General features: G+C 42.2%; 1 protein-coding gene across 2 annotated transcripts; it reads left to right on the forward strand.

Annotated features, from left to right (window-relative positions):
* Positions 1-1,901: 1,901 nt before the first annotated feature.
* Positions 1,902-14,404, forward strand: HSPA14 (heat shock protein family A (Hsp70) member 14). 2 transcript variants are annotated; one of them, XM_035549448.2, is made up of 14 exons: positions 1,902-2,013; positions 2,880-2,960; positions 3,040-3,122; positions 4,167-4,215; positions 4,853-4,946; positions 5,078-5,168; positions 6,260-6,364; positions 7,171-7,332; positions 8,255-8,410; positions 9,559-9,661; positions 10,863-11,078; positions 11,468-11,641; positions 12,113-12,183; positions 13,730-14,404. In XM_035549448.2, exons 1-14 carry the CDS (start codon positions 1,957-1,959, stop codon positions 13,806-13,808), a joined length of 1,521 nt encoding a protein of 506 aa, XP_035405341.1. In that variant the 5' UTR covers positions 1,902-1,956; the 3' UTR covers positions 13,809-14,404. The 2 variants fall into 2 exon arrangements, 1 of the variants encoding a protein (XP_035405341.1); XR_004779063.2 differs by having other exon boundaries at positions 1,917-2,013; positions 11,517-11,641; positions 13,730-13,808.
* The last annotated feature ends 377 nt before the right edge of the window (positions 14,405-14,781 follow it).

Below are 14,781 nucleotides of genomic sequence, written 5' to 3' on the forward strand. Positions count from 1 at the left end.
CGACTCCCTCCTCCATTACCTGTGCCAAAGATGCCTTTGCATTCATTGCTTTCCTCTGTAATGCCTTTCTCCAGTTCCCACAGGTCTCTCCTGCTCACCTCTACCCTTCTTTCCATTACTCTGTTTACAAGAGGAAACAGAAAGGAGCTGCAATGTGGACACACTGCAAAGGTATCATTTTCAGCTGTACCAGTTTCCTTTATCGACACTGGGATCATCTCACAAGCACGGACTGCTGCAAGCTGAGCTCCAGCCAGGGACTTCCAGCCCTTGGTCAGACTTCCCCAAGCTTGGTTATCACAAGGGGAATAGTTCTGTGACTTAAGAAACCCAGGATCAGTCTGGGGACACAAAATCCCTTTGGAAGTTTTGATAACTCCTTTAACCTCTACGTGATCATATTCATTCTCTTGACCCGTCAGCGTACCATACATAAACCAAGGATAAGGCCAATGTTTACTTCTGAGCAATACAGTGAGGTGGTACCACATGGCATTTAGAGGGAAATAAAATCCAAATCTCCGAATCACAGAATTGTAGGGGTTGGAAGGGACCTCGAGAGATCATCGGGTCCAACCCCCCTGCCAAAGCAGGTTCCCTAGAGCAGGCTGCCCAGGTAGGCGTCCAGACGGGCCTTGAATATCTCCAGAGAAGGAGACTCCACAACCTCCCTGGGCAGCCTGTCCCAGGGCTCCGTCACCCTCACCGTGAAGAAGTTCTTTCGCATGTTGGGGCGGAACTTCCTGGGCTCCATTTTGTGGCCATTGCCCCTTGTCCTGTCCCCACAGACCACTGAAAAGAGGTTGGCCAAATCCCTCTGTCTCCCACACCTCAGGTATTTGTCAACATTGATGAGATCCCCTCTCAGTCTTCTCTTCTCCAGGCTGAACAGACCCAGGTCTCTCAGCCTCTCCTCATAGGGAAGATGCTCCAGGCCCTGTATCATCTTTATGGCCCTCCGCTGGACTCTTTCCAGGAGATCCCTGTCTTTTTTTTGTGCCGGGGAGCCCAGAACTGGACACAGTACTGGATAATCACCCTAACTGCCCACACACGCCCCACACACACCAGGTTGGGGAAGATGCACTCGGTCCGCACCCGGCACCCAGCACCCGGCACAGGGGCTGCGATCCTATAACCCCTTACACCCTTTTCTCCCTACCCCACCTCGTTCATCCTGCTGCCCCTTCCCCTGCACATCCCTCCCAGACCACCAGAGCCTGAGCAGCCTTCAGCATGGTGGCAGGAGCTGGGCTCTGTCTGACCGGTGTTCAAGTCCCCCAGACCGTGAGCTGAGTTAAAAAGCACACCGACTAGAAATCATTTTGTTGGCTTTTATTGTATTTCATATTATTTCTTCAGTGATAACGCAGACGGGCTTCTCCAGCGGTGGTGCAACATCCCCACGTGGCATGATTTACGCTCAGATGTTAGTCACGGCTGGTTAGGTCACGCAGAGGCAGCACTTCAGCTCCGCCGCCTCCTTAACGATATTTGGCTAAAAAATATGTATATTTGTACTGCCTGCATGTGCTTCATTGCCTGCAATTAAACACTGAGAGGAGCCAACGGCATAAAATACACAAACCCACCGCCCACCCTCGCCCTGTACACGCAGGAAATAGCTTCCTGCGCCTTTCTTTGCATTAATCTTTATTTTGGGGGTTAAATAAACTCAAGCCCAGCCCTGACGACCTCCCCTCAGCCGCCGTCCGCCCGCCCCTCAGGGACGAAGTCTGCCGCGTTGCTATGCCTGATGACGTACGCCCCCCCCCCCCGATTTTTCTCATTGGTCACTCCGAAAGCCGCGAGGGCGCGGGGGAGAGGAGGCGGGGAAGCCGTGAGCCGTGTATGAGAGGCGGGCGCTGATTGGTGCTCGCGGAGAGAGGCGGGGCGGGATTGGCTGGCGGCGGGGCATTGTGGGGCGGCGGGCGGGCGGGGAGCAGGAAGGGGCTGATGGCGGCCATCGGCGTGCACCTGGGGGCGTCCTCTGCGTGCGCGGCCGTGTACAAGGTGCGGGGGGCCGGGGGGAAGTAGTAGTAGTAGTAGTAGTAGTAGTAGTAGAAGGAGGAGATGGTGGTAGTAGGGGGTGGAGGAGGAAGTAGAGGAGGTGGTGGAGGAGGAGATGGTGGTAGTAGTAGAGGAGGTGGAGGAGGTAAAAGTGATAGTAGAAGGAGGAGGTAGTAGTAGAGGAGGTGGTGGCAGGAGGTGGAGGAGGAAGTAGTGGTAGTAGGAGGAGGTGGAGGAGGTAATAGTGGTAGAAGGAGGAGGTGGTAGTAGAGCAGGTGGTGGGAGGAGGTGGAGGAGGAAGTAGTGGTAGGAGGAGGAGGTGGTGGGAGTAGAGAAGGTGGTGGAGGTGGTGGTGGTAGAAGGAGGAGGTGGTAGTAGTAGCAGAGGAGGTGGAGGTGGAGGAGCAGGAGATGGTGGGAGGAAGAGAGAGTGGTAGAGGGAGGAGGTGGTGGGAGGAGGAGGTAGTAATGGTAGTAGAAGGAAGAGGTGGTAGTGGTAGGAGGAGGTGGAAGAGGTAGTAGTGGTAGTAGGAGGAGGTAGTAGTAGAGGTGGGAGGAGGAGGAAGTGGAGATGGAGGAGGAGGTGGGAGGAGGTAGTGATAGAAGGAGGAGATGGTGGTAGTAAGTAGAGGAGGTGGTGAAGGAGGTGGGAGTGGTAGCAGAAGAAGGAGGTAGTAGTAGTAGTAGAGAAGGTGGAGGAGGTGATGATGGAGGAGGAGGAAGTGGAGATTGAGGTGGAGGAGGATGTAGTAGTGATGGAAGGAGGAGATGACAGTAGTAGTGGAGGAGGAGGTAGTAGTGGTAGGAGGAGGAGGTAGTGGTAGGAGGAGGAGGTGCAGGGGCCGTGCTGACCGATGCCTCTCCCCGCAGGACGGCCGCGCGGACGTGGTGGCCAACGACGCCGGGGACCGGGTGACCCCTGCCGTCGTGGCTTTCACGGAGAGCGAGGAGGTGAGGGCCCGCCTGCGCGGGGGCCCCTGGGAGAGCCGCTCCGCGTGGGGCTCGCTGATTTTCTCCCTGTTTTATTCAGGTCGTCGGCTTGGCGGCGAAGCAGAGCAGGATAAGGAATGTTTCCAACACCGTGGTGAAAGTAAAGCAGATTCTGGGGCGAAGGTAAGCGGACCCCTGGGCGCACGGGTGGGGGAGGGAAGCCGAGAAGCGCAGTTTTCCCCATTAAAGCTGCTCAGCGTCAAAGGCACTGATGTCAAGGGCAATCTACGAAAAACGTCTCCTGTCGAGCAGTAGCAGTAAAATGAATCTGGAGCTAACGGCGCGGTTCCCCTGGTCTTAAACATCGATTGTATCACCGAAACTCCTTACCCACCGCTTCATTTTAAAGTGAAGAGGTGCAAAGAATTCTAGGCCTGAATTCATTTGCAAAATCAAACCGTGACAAGAATTTATTGCGCGTGTGTGACTTTTGGTATGTACTTAAGTTTCTCAACTGAGACTGCGACTTGGACGTCTCCCAGTGGCTGAAATGCACCAGGATTTCAGTTACCAAAACTCTGTGCCGCCTCTTGCTGGCACGGTGGAACGGGCTGGGGTTGTGCCTCCCGTGTCCCTTCGCTCAGGGGCTCTGTGCCAGTTTGCACTGACAGCTCCAGGGGTGTTAGCACTGAACTTTCAGGTTTAGGTCTGGCGTCGGAGCTGCCACAAAACATTTTAGTGATGACGTGGCTGCGTGTTGCAGCTCTTTCACTGAAGTGAGTGGACGAGAACATGTCCGCCCTGCGTGTCTTAGTTCTCTGCAGATACGTAGTTTTTTGTCAAAAATAGAGGGCAGGCAGCTTATTGCTGTCACCTTATTTCAGTAAAGGCAATTAAAGTGCCACCAAAATCTTTTATAACTGAACGTTGGGGATAGTGGGTTGAAACAAAACGCGATGGTAGGTTTTTGTCACTTTCCACGAACTAGCAGGTGTTTCTGCTATTGTTAGTGTGGGGAATGGTGCTTGACAGATACCAGCAGACGGAACCATTACGTTGTGAGCTTTTTTTCCATATAGATGTATCCGTAGTGTGAAAAGAGGAATCTTGGCTAGAGCGTAGCTTCTTTGTATACTGTCAGCACTCCAGAGAACATCACCAAGATGAATTCCTGCAGTTACTCTGGAGCATATGGTTTATTTTGCTGTTCTCCTTTTGTCTTGACAGCTCTGGTGACCCACAAGCACAGAAATACGTTACAGAAAGCAAATGTTCAGTGAGTATGAGCTGATTTTTTTTGTTGTTGTTCTCAGAATAACTTCTCATTTTACACCGTGCTGCTTTGCATTTTGTGCCACGCTGTTTTGTGTTCTGCAGCGATCATCTCTCCCAATATGAAGTTTGTTTGCTGTTGTATGGAATGGGTTCCTCTAGAACGTGTTTCTTTCTCTCTTTAAAAAGTAGAGAACTTCTTGCTCTGAGACCTGCTGCCATAATGTAGTCCAGCAGAAAAAAAAAAAAAATACATGTATCTCTTGGCCATTCATAAAAGAGACAATTCTTTTAAAATATTTTCAGAACAGTATTGTAGAAGCAGGCAAGTTGTTGAGCTGTTGTACTCCAGAGAACATTTTAATAGACGAAGGAAGTCAGGAGCTTCTGAGTCTCTGTGAATATCATTCCAACGTTTGTTGGATAATACAAGGTTTCCTTGTGCTCTTTGACAAACATTTTGGAAATATTTTCTTGTCATAGAGTACAAAGTATTCTAGATACAATAGAAAGTATCGACAAGCTCTTCCCCTTTTTTCATTACTTTGAACAGAAACTTAATTGGTTATTAACAAAAGTTATTAACAAAAACTAGTGTTCAAATTATGCTTCTAACAAGGGTGTGTTGTCTTTGCTTACAGATAGTTGAGAAGAATGGAAAACTCCAATATGAGATAGATAATAAGCTTATTAATCCAGAAGATGTGGCAAAGCTAATTTTCAGTAAAATGAAAGGTACGTAACGAGTAAAAGCATATAATAATAATAATAATAATAATGTTTTTAAGCTTGTCCTCATGTTTTTAAGTTGTGGTCTGTTGGTTTTTTTGCTTTTAATCAACATGTTCTGCCTATGTTTATAACAGAAACTGCTCAGTCTGCGTTGGGTTCAGATGTAAATGACGTTGTTGTCACTGTACCATTTGATTTTGGAGAGAATCAGAAAAATGCCCTTGGGTAAGAGGATTAAGATTTTTCTGTTCTTTAACGTGCCTAAAGCAGACCTTCTGGCGGATGAGCAACGGGAGTTCTCCTGCTGGACTTTGACTATATCATCGTGGCTGTAGTGTCATTTCAGATGTGGTATTTCTGCTGCCTCTTCAGTGCCCCCTTTAAAATGCAAATGGTGATTTATTTATTTTTTTTTCAGCCCTCCTCCATAATTTTTCTCCACTTCTCACCAAACTAAATGGTGCTATATGATTTTATTGAGGGCTCTATTAGAGAGCAGATACAGATATTAGAGATATTACAGATATTATTATACAGATATATAGCAGATATTAGAGAGCAGAGTGAATACACACCACTGTTCTGCTTGGAAGTGCAGCTGTAGAACTTCGTTTCTATGAGAACATAAGTAGACTCTTGCCACGACAGAAGTCAAAGCTGTGCATAAATAGCAGCATTTCTTTCTACTTTCGGTGTGTAGAAGACCTTATGGTGAATTGTCATGAAAATCTTAAAATACACTCAAAGTTAGTCATAAAACACTTGCACTGGGTATCTGCGGTATGTGTGATGAAACTTTCTGCCGCTTTGGCATACAAGTTTCAAAATGACTTCAGAGTGGAGGAAACTATTAGGGCAGTCTCAGGGCCACTGAGTCCCAAGAAAACACACAAAGAAAAGTTAAAAATGAGCTGTGGTAACTTGATTTGGAAGTAAAATCAAACAAATCAAATTGACATCTGGTGAAATAACGTACTGAGGACATTTAATGCCACACATGAAGACACGTTACCCAAGCTTACTTGAGGGTGGTTTTTTAATCTTGTTTTTTTCTGCTGTTTTTAATGGGGTATGCAAGTCTGAAGCATCGGTATTTTCCTTGACATAAGCACACAGCAGATCCAACTCCCTGAAGAAAGCAGTTGCAATTGAACTTCATTATGTTTTTTTTTTCCCAGTCACTTCTCTTGGTTAATGCCATGCTGTAACCAAGTGCTGAATTGGTGTCATATCTAGTTCTGATGAAGTCTTAATAGTGTGCATAACTACAGTGAAATCACTAAAGTAAAATGCAATGCTGTTGTGCCTTATCACAGGGAAGCAGCTGCAGCTGCTGGATTTAATGTTCTGAGATTAATTCACGAACCATCTGCAGCTCTCCTGGCCTACGGAATTGGCCAAGATTCACCCACTGGGAAAAGGTAAAATCCTAAGATCTTACTCCTTAAATTTAAGCTGCTGTAGTTTAACACAACACATTCTGTGCAAAGAAATCTTAAATGAGGGAATGGTGTGTTGCCCTAACAGCCAATACGAAATTAATGATTTGAAGCCTGCTTTTCTCTTGCTCTCAGAGCCAATGGAAATTTAAAAGTTATAAATCTGTGACTTTTAATTAACTCCCTTATTCTATTTTGTAAGAAATTGTCTTAAAGATTTGTCCCCAGTTTGTGTCTTGCTTTTTAATGAGCTGATTGGCTTGAGGAGAAATGTAAATTTCTTAAGCAGACTTAGGCGTAGCTAGTTTTTACTTGTGGGAGATGGGGTTATTTTGCATATGCTTGAAGAACTAAAGGGCCTGCCTAGGAGGTGCATTCAGTTTCCCTCAAGAGTATTCAGATAAGTCACAAGGTTTTCAAAATAGCCAAGACTGCTGTTAGTGAGAACAGATGTCTCGTCTTTCTCTTGTTGGTATCTTTTTGTTTTTTTACCCTTCTCATATAATTGGGGCCCACAACTGAGAACTCAGCGTTACATTTTAGGTTATGTTGTGGGATAAACGTTGGCTAACTCTCGCTGTGTGACAGTGACCTGTTCTTTAGGGAACGTTGTCACTAGTCAGTGCTACCAAGACGTGCTAAATCCGAACTGCTCAAATCAAATTCACCGGACCAAACCGATAAAACCCTGCAATATATTGCTTGGTGGTGGTCGTATTAGTGTGTCAAAGTAAACAGAATTTTAGGTGCTGTGTTAATGCTACTTTCATTTTTTTTCACTGTGGCAGCAACGTGTTGGTTTATAAACTTGGTGGCACGTCGCTTTCTATCACGGTCATAGAAGTAAACAGCGGAATATACCGCGTGCTTGCTACAAACACGGACGACAGCATCGGCGGAGTGTGCTTCACAGAAGCTCTAGCACAACACTTAGCATCTGAATTCCAGAGGTAGGTTTTGAATCCCAAGTATGCTGTTGGGACAAGAATGTCATTGTGTGATGCTGGCTTTTAAAAAAGAATTCATACTAGCTTGGCAGAGCTAGTGGGCTGTCCGAGGGAAATGGCTCAGATAAAGACATTAAAGGAGCAGGCAGCTGTTGGGGGAGATGGGGAAATAGTCGCTTTGGGTGAGCGTTGCCTGAAGTCAGTGGTGAGCTGTAAGGGCTCAGCTATGAACTATTTTAAGTGATGTAGGCTTGATTATATAGTTACCGTCACAAAGGTGGGTGTGTTTGGAGGGAGGAGAGTGGGGCAGGGAATTCACTTCTGTGGGTTTTGTTTTCTCTTGTTGACATGAAGGACCGTGGAGGGGTCAGCTTCATCAGGCCGGAGCCTGTGTGTCCTGTCCTGTAACAAACAAAACTGCACTCATAAATGTACTAGCATTAGATCTAGTGCTTTTTTTTTCCTGGGGTGGCCAACTGCATGCTATTACAGAAGGAGACTTTGGATGAAATATACTCTTTCAACGTGTCTAATGTTCAGTGTTCTATTTCTTACAGTAATATGTGATTGAAATTGTTTAACTTGTAGGCCTGTTCTTGCTGTTTCTTCCAGGCACTTCCAGGATCCATTCAACTGAGAAACAGTTTGGAAAGACTTAAATTTGTATGATAAACACACATACCTTAAATCTGTATGATAAATATTAATACACTGAGTTCACAGCAGTACTTCTACTCAGCATTCTTTAGTTTAAATTGAAATACGTGCTCTTATTCTCTGTGAACTTTCTGTGGTGTCACTGTAGGTAACGTGAAAATGTCTACAGAAAAATGTTAATATCTGGAACTCATTTTTTTTCTTTCAGAAAGTGTTACCGCTCAAAAGCCTGCCTTTCTAAATAGACTTTTTTTTTCTTTTAATGTAGGTCTTGTAAGCATGATATTAGAGGAAATCCCAGGGCTATGATGAAGCTAATGAACAGCGCTGACGTTGCAAAGCACTCGTTATCAACCTTGGGAAGTGCAAACTGTTTTGTAGATTCACTGTATGATGGATTGGATTTTGATTGTAATGTGTCCAGGTAAAACAAATCTTGAAGCTACTACTGTTACACAGAAGTAGGCTTTAAGTTTTTCTAGTTTGTGTTTAGGATATTAATAAGCTTTGATTTTTGGTGATGCTGGAAGGCCAACTTGCTTTTTTGAGCTTTCTTTCACATTATTTGTTAGTGCATGACCTGTAGTAGTTGAGAGGAACTCTAAAGATATTCTTGTAAGTGGTTAGAAAATACACTCTGAAAAGGTCCACGGAGACCCCATCTTTGGAGTCTAGTTAATGGAAGGGAAATAAACCCTGTAACTAATCAAGGTGCTTTCTCTTGTTCCTCCCATTATTGGTTTTGTTGCTGCACTTTTTCTTACAGAAGAGGGTTTGGGGCTCTTTCATCCAAATGAGCTCCAGAATGGTAGAAGTCAGGGATATCTTAGTGTCTGTCTTTGACAGGTGGAGTGGAAAAATACGTTTTGTCTCTTTGTTTATACTGCTGTGTCCTACTCTTAAGTCTCTTTTCTCTGTTAGGATGAACTCTTTTTGAAGTATTTAGGTAAACTTCAGTTGTTCTTCCAGTCACCAGTAGAATTTAGCAAAATGAAATCGTTTTGTGCTGTTGCAGCAGCTGGGTCTGTTGAAGTAAGGCACGGTGAGCAAGCATGAGAAGCTCTACTGTGGAGCTTGTTTGGTTCAGCTGAGATAAGGAATTTGACTTACTGCAGTTGTGCAGAGTAACTTTTGTCTTCAGGCTTGAAAGAGCCTGAAGCAAGCACATTTTCTTTTAATTTGGCGAAGTAACTATTCCTCCGTGCAAATCAGGAAGCAGCTTGACTCGCCTCTAAAACTTCAAGAGGTGCATTTTGATGTGTCTGTTTTAAAGATGAAGGACTTTTTGCTTCTTTATTGTTTTGACTCAGATGTGAAAGCTGTTTTTTTCCCAAGAATGCACTAAGAAAAAAATCCGCATTCCATGTTAGCGATGCAATCAATAGCAGAGATATTTTCACAACAAAAATCACTTCTTTGAGGTTAATAGTTGGGAAATAAAATTTTTTTGACTGCTTAAAAAAAAATCTCAATATGAGGTATAGCTAGGGAAACAAAGTATGTTCTAAAAACAATTCTTTTTCAGTTCTGGGTGTTTGTCTAATGGATGGCTTTTTTTTTTTACCGTTTTAGGGCCAGGTTTGAACTTATCTGTTCCTCACTTTTTAGTAAGTGTGTAGAAGCAATTAAAAAGCTCCTGCAGCAAGTTGGATTTACAGCAGATGATATTAATAAGGTAATAATAGAAATCACTTGTGTTCTTGTAGAGCTATAAAGCACTGCGCAGACTTAGGGAGGGTGTTTTCCTTGGACTGAGATTATTTCTGAATGTGTTCAAGTATTTTTTGCTCAAATGCAACAGTGTATGTAGAATCAAGGTCTTTGGAGGTTATTTGGACTAAGGTAAAATTAGTCAATAATGGCATTTACTGACGTATATTGAGTAAATGGTAGAGGATTCGTCTCCATTAGGTGTGTTAGTGTAACTTTTGGTGGAGCTGAGGAGTACTGTCTTTAATATTCAGAAGTTCTTTTGCCGTCGCTGAGTTTTGGATTGGGTTAGCTGACGTTTGAAGAATTCCTGAGTTTCAGCTCGGTCTTACCAGTTGAACAAGATACTCATTGTCTGCTTGGTGTCTGTGTTCCTCCTCCCTTCATTCCTCCTTGTTAGCTTAAACTTGGGAACACATTAGATGCCAAATCTTTAATGCCAAAGATGGTGCTTTAATGCCAAAGATGGTGATTAAAGTTATAAGTATTGCTGGTTGCTTCAAATGTCTCTTTCTATTTGGTACAAAAGTGACTTCTAAATTCCTGTGCACCCATCTGTGGTAAATATTGCTGCACGTATTGCTTGTGGAATTGGTGCACAAATTCTGCAGCAAAGGTTAACTTCTAATGATACTGGATGCTGTTTCAGACTCCTAATTAGTGTTGCCACTAGAGCTGTGTCACATCTGAATTACAGTTGTAGGATAATGAGGTGTTCTAGGCCATTGTTCAGTGAGTGTATTCTGTTTTCTGGTGGAAATATTTTTAAAGTCGCTCATAGTGCTATTTGCATAGGCCTTAATGATGTGGTTTTTGTTTTTATTTTATGCTTAAAATGTATTAAAAATAGCTTAATTTTACAACTCTTTAGTCATGCTTCACACTAAGAAAAGTGAATTAGCTTGGTTTTAAAATCTAGTTGCAACACAGGGAGCCAGGAGAAAAAATTTTCGTGTGAGTGTAATCAAATACTTGCAGAGCTTTTTGGAATCTGTATTTGTAGAGCTGCCTGTTGTAACTGGATGTGTTCTGAGCAGGAGGCTGGATGAGGTGACTTACATCTACAGGTTCTAAAATATCCCAGAGGGGTTTACACTTCCATATTGCAGGTTGTGGCTTTTTCTTAACTTCTGAAGCGAGATTTGAAAGCATTGTCTTGTTTCCAGGTAGTTCTGTGTGGTGGGTCTGCTCGAATCCCAAAGCTACAGCAGCTGATCAAAGACATTTTCCCAAACGTGGAACTCCTGAGTTCAATTCCTCCCGATGAAGTTATTCCTATTGGTGCAGCAATAGAGGCAGGAATTCTGCTAGGGAAAGAGAATCCATCATTAGAAGAAGAAGCATTCTTTATTGAGTGTTCTGCCAAAGATATTCTTTATAAGGTAAGGCTAAAATTGTTTAGCCTTCGAAAATTTTACTGCTATAATGAATACATAAAACCAGTTACGCTTTGATATTAAAGAAATAGTATTGTTTTAATACGTTAATCAGCTGTAAGTGGCAATTTAGGTTTATCCAAATTGTTGGAGAAATTCCTCTTGACTCAAAGGAGAGGTGGATTGCATCCTTGTTATTTCCTTAATTGCTATTTCCTTGTCACTGCTGGATTTTTTTCACTTATAGAAACTTCGGGTTTTTTATTGAATTGCTGCTATGGTAAATACACCAGAAAGAGTGAATCTTGGATGTCTTTGCTCATGGAGCACTGTTACAAAGCTTCTAGCTCACTGAAGTACTTAGAAAGGCGTGAACTTGTTCTTTCTTTTTAAAGGGAGTAGACGAGTCAGGGGCTGACAAATTCACAGTGCTATTTCCATCAGGGACACCATTACCAGCTCGAAGGCAGCATACCCTGCATGCTCCTGGAAACACGTCTTCTGTATGCCTTGAACTATACGAGTCATTAGGGAAAAGTCCTATGAATGAAGAAAACAAATTTGCACAGGTGAGTGTCTGTCTACACATACAAGTTCTTAATGCGAACTACTTGGAATTGAGGTGGATCTGGAGGAGGAAAAAAAAAAAAAAAGAAGAACCAGCCACGCTCCTACCAGAACCTTATGTTTTAAAAAAAAAAAATAATCAGAATTGAATGCATCTGTCTAGAAATTGTCCTTAAACGTTATTCTACAAATGTGTTATGAATTATTGAAGCATCTTTAAAGAAATTTCCCTCCTGAGTTTCTAAATACCTGACTTTGATGTATTGGCACTACTGTGGTGCAGCTCATCTGGGACAAGAGACCATGACCAGGTGTTCCAGTAGTATATAGATCACCAACACTTTAGAAATAAAACTGTTCAAGGTAACAATGTTGCTAGTGTATGTACTAATTATTACGCATATCACTTTTTTCATTATCCTTCTGTGTAAGGATTTAGAAAAACTGTAACTTTTTTTTTTTGTTTTAAACAGATTGTACTCCAGGATTTAGATAAAAAGGAGGATGGCCTACATGATATATTAACTGTTCTCACTATGAAAAGGTACCTAAAATATTTCTTGTTCTGATGTTTAACTTGCTGCTTCACACCTCGGAAAAACCTCTTTTTTCCTGTTATAGAAAGTTTAGTTTTGTATTGAGAAATTTCAGCATTTCCTTGCTTACTGGGCTCCGCCCTAGCTGGGGCAAATTCTGTAGGAATGTGAGGAATGTGGGCTTTTTGGTTTTTGTTGTTGTTTTTTTAAGGCAGCACTTCCCGTGCTTGCATTCTTTGATTGCTATGGAAATAAAACCTAACACAGTTGTATAGATGACTTTTAGCAACTTCAGAGCTGCTGATCAGTTTAACCATGCTTGAGAGCAGCAGGTAGTTCTGCAGAACGCACACACTTATGCTTAACTGAAGTTAAATCATCCTTTTATTAGTTGCTAATGAATGCTAATGAATCCCTGAAGGACTTATAATGCTGTATTTATGGAAAAGACCTGTGGCCTTTTCATTTTAGAGTCAGGGTTGTGAAGCATGAAAAGCAGTGCCATAGGAAATCAGGTTTTATAAATCTACTTCTTACAGAACTACCAGAAGGAAAATACAAAGCGTCATATGGTTGTGGTAGGAGAGGTGGAATGGAATTGACATAGAAGTGGTTTCTCAGACTTCCCTAGGTCCTAATGGTTGAGTACTTTGGCTTACGTGAAATAGTCAGAGTAGTTTATAAAGGTAACAGAAGGTGGAGTTCCAAGTAGTCAAAACGTGTTTGTCTTCTGAGGACTGTACTGGAATTCTTACTGCTTTTCAAGCTAATAAGTAAGTTGTCTAGATGTTGCTGAGAAACTAAATCCCTACATGCTATTTGAATACAAAATACTTCTATTTTCTTAAGTTAACTATCAGGTTTATTAATTCTGTATTAATAGACTTAACTTTAAATACCTCCTTAGCCATGCAGAAATTTTCACGTAGCATCGGTGAGAAAAATCTGTTTGGCTATTTGCATGCAACTGTGAGACACAGAATGCTTGCATTATTTTAAGGGTTTTAGTATTGCACAGATCAGTGAAAGTTCATTGGAATGCTTTTATCTATCTAAATCTCAAGTGTGACTTGTATGCTTAGGTGAAGTAGGATTCAGTGTTAGCTTTTTTTTAAATGAAGGGTTTTTTCTTTAAGAAGATCCTTGGTATTTATAGACTACTGCTTTTTAAGAGTTCTTGTGATTTGAGAAGATGCACTTATCTGTTGGTTGCCATTAGGCTGAGTTCTTAATATAATTATTTTGAGTATTACTACATAGCGTATTTCCAAACCTGCATTAAATAACTTAGTTACAGTAATAACATAAACCTGTTCCTGAATCTGTTCCATCATACTTGGAGAAGATGCATGCTTTAATGGAGAACAAGAAGTATGTATCTAAGTACCGAACACAGTAAACTAATTTCATAAGTATGTTACTCTGTTACTCATTTTGATGCTAATCTGGCTTCCTTTGTTCTGCATGAAGCCTACTATTTGTTTTCAATAGAACATGTAATAACATACTAAATGAGATGATCCTAAACATACTTTTTTTTTTTTTTTTTCCTAGGGATGGATCTTTGCATGTTACCTGCACAGATCAAGATACTGGAAAGTGTGAAGTCATCACTGTTGAAGTGGCTTCATAGTCTCATTTGAAAGACAACGTTACCCTGAGTTGATATTCTCTCTCCTTGGCTTGTCCACCGGAGTGGTGACTGAGGTGTCTTTAATGATTCATAGAGAATTGTAATAAACTGAAGTAAAACATTAATTTGCCACCAAGTCTGTTTGGAGTGGAAGATGTGGTGCAGAATGTTAATCTAAATAGGAAGAAAACACAGCATTGAATTATCAGCACCTTTCAAAATTTTTTTTCAAAGAGCATATCTCAGGTTTTTGGTTTAGCAACAAGCATATTTTGTAGTCTGAAGACTTCTCCTTAGACTAATCAGGTCCTGTACCAATTCAAACAGTATACCTGTGGCTTCAACCAGCATAGCACTGAACCAGCAAGAGCTAGATATGTGAAAATCCACTCCCAAATATCTGTACAAATTATCGTTAACCTGTGTGGTCTCAATATTGCCTGAAACCCTGGAGGTGCCCATTTGAGCTGGCCTCTTGAGCAGGATTTCTCTTTTTGTGGAGTTACTGTAAGATGATTTTGTGATGTTACCTGAAAAACGTGTAAGGGTTATATGTGCTTATTTATGTGTTTATTAATAAAAAATTTTATACAGATGCTGGCATTTTCCATACTGTGGCACTGTTCTAATCTGTATATCAGTATATATTTGGCTATAATCTGACATCTTGTGGTGGTGTTTGTTTTTTTTTAAATATAGGTGGGGAAGTAATAGAAAGTGGAACAGGCAACTATAGTTCCAGGATTTGAGGGTCTCGGTCTTACGTACAGTTGAGGAAAGCAGCAGTTCAGCCCTTAGGTAGGGCCAGATGTTATTTTGTCAGATATTCAGAGTGACCCAGTAGTACCTCAAAGGCATAAACCAAAACTAGAGAGAGGGATGCCAATCTGGATTTTTAAGAGACTTGGATTCAATTACTACTTTCTGACAGATTTCCCAAGTTTGTCTTGAGCTCCACAGTTACCTGTTGCAT

The sequence above is a fragment of the Cygnus atratus genome, chromosome 1 (assembly GCF_013377495.2).
Source record: "Cygnus atratus isolate AKBS03 ecotype Queensland, Australia chromosome 1, CAtr_DNAZoo_HiC_assembly, whole genome shotgun sequence".
Lineage (NCBI taxonomy): Eukaryota > Metazoa > Chordata > Aves > Anseriformes > Anatidae > Cygnus > Cygnus atratus.

What these genes read in the sequence shown, in the direction of transcription:
- HSPA14 (XM_035549448.2), top strand. Translation starts at nt 1,957, where the DNA reads ATGGCGGCCATCGGCGTGCACCTGGGGGCGTCCTCTGCGTGCGCGGCC. An exon ending in AAGAAAACAAATTTGCACAG is followed by an intron (nt 11,642 to 12,112) that starts GTGAGTGTCTGT and finishes TGTTTTAAACAG; the next exon opens with ATTGTACTCCAGGATTTAGA. An exon ending in ACTGTTCTCACTATGAAAAG is followed by an intron (nt 12,184 to 13,729) that starts GTACCTAAAATA and finishes TTTTTTTCCTAG; the next exon opens with GGATGGATCTTTGCATGTTA.